The following is a 6,834-nucleotide window of genomic DNA, read 5'->3' on the forward strand; positions in this document are numbered from 1 at the left end:
GGACTGGAAAAGAGACCACTTGGCTTGCATGCATGTGACAACCCTGTTAGCAAAAAAAAGAAAAACATGCCGATAGCTTAAGAAACAGGCGGCATGTGGCTGAACACATTCTGCTATAGGTCTGTTTGTATTGCTTTAAACCAATCACGGTTGTCTTGGGCGGTGCTACACTCAGGGTAGATCTCTATGCACATGCATCAGTACTGTGTGTACTCACCATCATCTCCTATAAGCGGCACGTCCTGCTCGGTTTCTGCAACCCGCGACATGTTTTGGTCCACCTTCTCCTCCTTCACCAGCAGATCCTCTGGCTCCACCAGCTCTACGTCTGGAGACTGCACGACAAGAAAGGTTTTGTCACTCAAAGTGTGTCAAAGCCACGGAACACCATAAAACATCAGTCTCGTGGGCAAAACGTGTTCGTTAAGAGGCGCTCAAAGCATCACGTGTGTGTCTTACCTTACTCTGGATGCTGTCAGAGTGGATGAGCTCACTGGTTGTATCTCCTGCAGCAGCTCTGCCTGTCCACAGAGACACTTCCATCTGCTGCTCAAACACGCCATCTACACAGAAACAAGAGAAACATCCATTCAGAAACACTGACACGTTATGTTCAGAGATTTGACTAAAACTGCACTCAGACAGGTAAAAACACAGCTTTTCCATCTTTTGAGTGTTGGCTTGTCTGCTTTGGTTACAGTGGTGCGGGCTGTAAGAATGTGCACAAAAAACAAAAAGTCTGTGGCAGAGAAGTTGAGCCGGATCCAACTTTTAGAAAAACACAGCCCAAAGTAACACTGCAGTCGGTGATCAGACGATCAGAGCAGCCATAATAGCGGTCCTGGCTGTTTCACAGCTATTACGTTCAGCACAGATAGACACACCTCACCGCTGCACAACCTTTCACCACAGCTCCTGACTCTGTCTGCCCAATCAGCCCAAGCCTCATAAGACTGGATGACATGTAGCAGCTGACTGAACACAGTCAGGAGAGAAAATGAGCGTGTCAGCTGTGTCGGATGATGCTAATGTTGATCTCTGTCTGATGTGAAGTAGGCAACTGTTAGCCACCTTCTAATGCCAACGTTTTTTGTTCAGATATTGTTTTGAAATAAAACACAAGATTTCATACAGCTATAAACATCTGTGTCTGTACAAGCTATGATGAGGAACCTGGAATGAAGCACTGATCTCTGAATCATATATGTATCTGTTAATGCCACAACATGATCCAGCATACAAACATACAGTGCCTGCTCAAAGTCGTGCAGCCCACAGCTCAATACTTTCCCCAGATTACACCTGTGAGGTAAAAGCAGTGTACACCTGACCACAGTGGGACCTATTGGAATGAGTGTAAAGCAATAATACAGCCACAATTCATTTTTAAAAATACTGCATTAACATTATTTAATAGAGCTGATGTTGTGTTAACAGATTCCTACGTGGAGTTAGCCATGAGGCAGCTAACTGTGATCATACTCACAAATCTAATCGCACATACCGGCGTGTGAACTATTATTTATGTGTTTTAAGTCTGATGACTGGAAAACAAAACAGAAAGCAGGAGAGCAACAACCCGCTCTTGTTATAAAAATTAGGATTATACTGGGGTGCAGATTTCTTAACTCATACAGATAGTGTGTGTCTGTCCTGTTCTTTGTATGTCTCGCATACCTCCCTTAGTTGGCCTCTGATTTACTGAGGCTGGTAGGGAGGGACAATTATAAATTTGTGGTATAAGGACAGGAGAGACAGACTACGGGAGTACCATGTGGATGTAAAATAGAGTGCTCATTACTGAGCAGTAAACCAACTAAAGGAATGTTATGATGTTATCTGTACCAGAGGGGAGGTGTCAGAGACAGCCCATTTTTGAACAATGTATAAGAACCTATTGATATTGCTCCTCAGGGAACCTTTTCTCTGTAACCCTCTTGTGTCTTGCACTGTTAAACGCTCCTTCTTGTACAAGAATATTAAATTCAACTTAAACTTTGATATTTTGAATCCAGTCTTCAAGGGTTCTTCTGTAAAAATTCTCGTAACAGCTCTGATCACTTCAGTGTTGGTCACATCAGCGTGAAGATTTTGGCCATCATTTTTTCATTTTGTGTTTTAATTGAATTAAAAAATGATTAAAGAGTCTTCACATCACCTGCAACTCCATCACATTCTGCTAGACAGAGCAGCAGAAAAGACCTAAAGCGTCTTAAAGGGTCAGGACAGTCACTACAGTGAGCCATCTGTAACGGCACCTTCCTGTCACTCAATGCAGCCATGCTGTTAATTCTGCATAACTTTAAGCCTTAATATAACCTGAATAGGTGAGTTGTATATAAATTCACCCTTAGTACAGTTGTTATGAACGGGGAAATTAGCTACAGAGACCAAAACTGTTTTTTGTACCAGGCTGTAAACATGTTTATTTCTGCTGTTAACATGGGGACTTACGGAGGTTGAAATGTTGTGTAACCAGCCTCAAGTGGACGTTTGAGGAATTAGTTTGTAGCACGTCTGCACTGGTTTAATTTCTCAAACAAGGAGGTTGTTGCTTGGTTGTAACGTAAGGTAAGATAGCAATTCAGAGTGGCCACACCTCCGGTGCACGTGTCATTATGGTTATAATGCAGGCCACGCCCACAGCGCTGCCACCTTACATCACATGGCTCCAGAGCAGCCAATGACAAAACTCAACTGCAATAGCAGTGTGTCAACCAGTAGAGGGAGGTAGATTATTGTTGATTATTATAATACAGTAGCTATAGGTATTATTAAGGATTATTGTTGTTTTAATAATTGGCACATTCCATAATGAATTCAAGTAAATTAAAGCAAGTGATTTAAAAAGTCATGAGTGTGTACACAGAGGACTTTGATATGTAGAGACAGATGTAGATATTTCATGCATGCTGACAATGGCAAGTATGATTTATAAACACACATTTACATATGAATAACATATGAATAATTAACACTATTTAGCTACACCTTGTTGTTGTTGTTGTTATCTGGTTGAACTATTCTACGCCAACAAAAGACACAGTGTGTGTGTGTGTGTGTGTGTGTTACGCAGTGGCACTGAGCTGCTGGTTCGGTTGTTTTCACCGACTCTCCCGTGTTATTACCGCCGTCACGTACCGGTGGACGGTGAGAGCTCTCGCAGCCGGTCCCCGGCGTTGATCTGAACCCTCGGCCTGCTGTTGTTCATGGCGCTCTCCCGGAGCCTCCTCTCGGCGTTGCCCCGAGCCATCTTGAGCTCCAGCAGATGCAGCTTCCTCTTCAGGGCCTTGTTCTCTCTCTGGCACTGGGACATCTGTAGACTCACCACCGCGTAGTCGTCGTCCACCAGCTTACAGATCTCCGCCACCGCCGCGTTCGCCAGGACCTCCATGATGGAGGCCAGCTGGGTCTGGAAGGCCAGGCGGCTGCTCATTGTTCGTACGGACGCTGTGTCGCTGGCTGCTCCGTCTCTTTCACACGTCGTTGGACTCCTGTCGGGGCTGGGTGTGTTGGAGCTTGGGTTAAAGCATCACAGCGGGGTGGAGACTCTGCTGAAGACGGCTAGGCTAAGCTAGGCTAGCTTCTGCTCGGCGTCCACAAGCTGCGACTGCAAACACATGACGTCACTTCCTGATGACGTTTGTTTTTCGTCATGTGATTTAAATATGAATTAATAACATCGGTCTTTGCTTTATATACCTACGGAGCCCCTAAAGGGACATGGTGAAAGAAAAAAAGGGACATGGTGAAAGAAAAAAAGGGACATGGTGAAAGAAAAAAAGTACGGAGCCCCTAAAGGGACATGGTGAAAGAAAAAAAGGGACATGGTGAAAGAAAAAAAGTACGGAGCCCCTAAAGGGACATGGTGAAAGAAAAAAAGGGACATGGTGAAAGAAAAAAAAATGGAAGTGTTTCTGGTGCGCACGAGAAACTTTCTCGTGCTCACCAGAAACTTTCTTGTGCGCACCAGAAACTTTCTCGTGCTCACCAGAAACTTTCTCGTGCTCACCAGAAACTTTCTTGTGCGCACCAGAAACTTTCTCGTGCGCACCAGAAACTTTCTGCTAATGTTGATCTCTGTCTGATGTGAGTAGGCAACTGTTAGCCACCTTCTAATGCCAACGTTTTTTGTTCAGATATTGTTTTTAAATAAAAACACAAGATTTCATACAGCTAAAACTCTGTGTCTGTACAAGCTATGATGAGGAACCTGGAATGAAGCACTGATCTCTTGAATCATTTGATTTAATGCCACAACATGACCAGCATACAAACATACAGTGCCTGCTCAAAGTCGTGCAGCCCACAGCTCAATACTTTCCCCAGATTACACCTGTGAGGTAAAAAGCAGTGTACACCTGACCACAGTGGGACCTATTGGAATGAGTGTAAAGCAATAATACAGCCACATTCATTTTTAAAAATACTGCATTAACATTATTTAATAGAGCTGATGTTGTGTTAACAGATTCCTACGTGGAGTTAGCCATGAGGCAGCTAACTGTGCTATACTCACAAATCTAATCGCACATACGCGGCGTGTGAACTATTATTTGTGTTTTAAGTCTGTGACTGGAAAACAAAACAGAAAGCAGGAGAGCAACAACCCGCTCTTGTTATAAAAATTAGATTATACTGGGGTGCAGATTCTTAACTCCTCAGATAGTGTGTGTCTGTCCTGTCTTTTGTATGTCTCGCCTACCTCCCTTAGTTGGCCTCTGTTTACTGAGGCTGGTAGGGAGGGACAATTATAAATTTGTGGTATAAGGACAGGAGAGACAGACTACGGGAGTACCATGTGGATGTAAAATAGAGTGCTCATTACTGAGCGTAAACCAACTAAAGGAATGTTATGTGTTATCTGTACCAGAGGGGAGGGTGTCAGAGACAGCCCATTTTGAACAATGTATAAGAACCTATTGATAGCTCCTCAGGGAACCTTTTCTCTGTAACCTCTTTGTGTCTTGCACTGTTTAACGCTCCTTTTGTACAAGAATATTAAATTCAACTTAAACTTTGATACTTTGAATCCGTCTTCAAGGGTTCTTCTGTAAAAATTCTCGTAACACTCTGATCACTTCAGTGTTGGTCACATCAGCGTGAAGATTTTGGCCATCATTTTTTCATTTTGTGTTTTAATTTAATTAAAAAATGATTAAGAGTCTTCACATCACCTGCCACTCCATCACATTCTGCTAGACAGAGCAGCAGAAAAGCCTAAAGCGTCTTAAAGGGTCAGGACAGTCACTACAGTGGAGCCATCTGTAACGGCACCTTCTGCACTCATGCAGCCTGCTGTACTGCATATCTTTAAGCCTTAATATAGTGAACAGGTGAGTTGTATATAAATTCACCCTCAGTACAGTTGTCATGAACGGGGAAATTAGCTATAGAGACCAAAACTGTTTTTTGTACCAGGCTGTAAACATGTTTATTTCTGCTGTTAACATGGGGACTTACGGAGGTTGAAATGTTGTGTAACCAGCCTCAAGTGGACGTTTGAGGAATTAGTTTGTAGCCACGTCTGCACTGGTTTAATTCTCTCAACAAGGAGGTTGTTGCTTGGTTGTTGTACGTAAGGTAAGATAGCAATCAGAGTGGCCACACCTCCGGTGCACGTGTCATTATGGTTATAATGCAGGCCACGCCCACAGCGCTGCCACCTTACATCACATGGCTCCAGGCAGCCAATGACAAACTCAACTGCAATAGCAGTGTGTCAACCAGTAGAGGGAGGTATTATTGTTGATTATTATAATACAGTAGCTATAGTATTATTAGGATTATTGTTGTTTTAATAACTGGCACATTCCATAATGAATTCAAGTAAATTAAGCAAGTGATTTAAAAAGTCATGAGTGTGTACCAGGGACTTTGATATGTAGAGACAGATGTAGATATTTCATGCATGCTGACAATGGCAAGTATGATTTATAAACACACATTTACATATGAATAACATATGAATAATTAAGACTATTTAGCTACCCTTGTTGTTATCTGGTTGACTGAACTATTCTACGCCACAAAAGACACAGGTGTGTGTGTGGTGTGTGTGTGTGTGGGTGTTACGCAGTGACACTGAGCTGCTGGTTCGGTTGTTTTCACCGCTCTCCCGTGTTATTACCGCCCGTCCGTACCGGGGACGGTGAGAGCTCTCGCAGCCGGTCCCCGGCGTTGATCTGAACCCTCGGCCTGCTGTTGTTCATGGCGCTCTCCCGGAGCCTCCTCTCGGCGTTGCCCCGACCATCTTGAGCTCCAGCAGATGCAGCTTCCTCTTCAGGTGTTCTCTCTCTGGCACTGGGACTCTGTAGACTCCACCACCGCGTAGTCGTCGTCCACCAGCTTACAGATCTCCGCCACCGCCGCGTTCGCCCGGACCTCCATGATGGAGGCCAGCGGTCTGGAAGGCCAGGCGGCTGCTCATTGTTCGTACGGACGCTGTGTCGCTGGTGCTCCGTCCTCTTCACACGTCGTTGGACTCCTGTCGGGGCTGGGTGTGTTGGAGCTGGGTTAAAGCATACACAGCGGGGTGGAGACTCTGCTGAAGACGGCTAGGCTAGGCTAGCTTCTGCTCGGCGTCCACAAGCTGCGACTGCAAACACATGACGTCACTTCCTGATGACGTTTGTTTCTGTCATGTGATTTAAATATGAATTAATAACATCGGTCTTTGCTTTATATACCTACGGAGCCCCTAAAGGGACATGGTGAAAGAAAAAAAAGGGACATGGTGAAAGAAAAAAAGGGACAGTGGTGAAAGAAAAAAAAGGGACTGTGGTGGAAGAAAAAAAGGGAATGGTGAAGAAAAAAGGGACATGGTGAAAGAAA

At 44.2% G+C, this 6,834-nt stretch overlaps 1 protein-coding gene across 1 annotated transcript in view; it reads right to left on the reverse strand.

The window, feature by feature from the left end:
• The window catches only part of LOC104931761 (uncharacterized), a 34,764-nt gene that overhangs the window by 14,217 nt on the left and 13,713 nt on the right, over positions 1 to 6,834 (reverse strand). The window contains exons 9-13 of the mRNA XM_027282999.1: positions 6,305 to 6,406; positions 4,283 to 4,336; positions 3,142 to 3,533; positions 460 to 563; positions 218 to 335 (exon numbers count right to left, since the gene is read on the reverse strand). Coding sequence (XP_027138800.1) covers positions 218 to 335; positions 460 to 563; positions 3,142 to 3,533; positions 4,283 to 4,336; positions 6,305 to 6,406 — 770 coding nt within the window. The remainder of the gene's footprint in view (positions 1 to 217; positions 336 to 459; positions 564 to 3,141; positions 3,534 to 4,282; positions 4,337 to 6,304; positions 6,407 to 6,834) is intronic.

This window comes from Larimichthys crocea, chromosome X (genome assembly GCF_000972845.2).
Source record: "Larimichthys crocea isolate SSNF chromosome X, L_crocea_2.0, whole genome shotgun sequence".
NCBI lineage: Eukaryota > Metazoa > Chordata > Actinopteri > Sciaenidae > Larimichthys > Larimichthys crocea.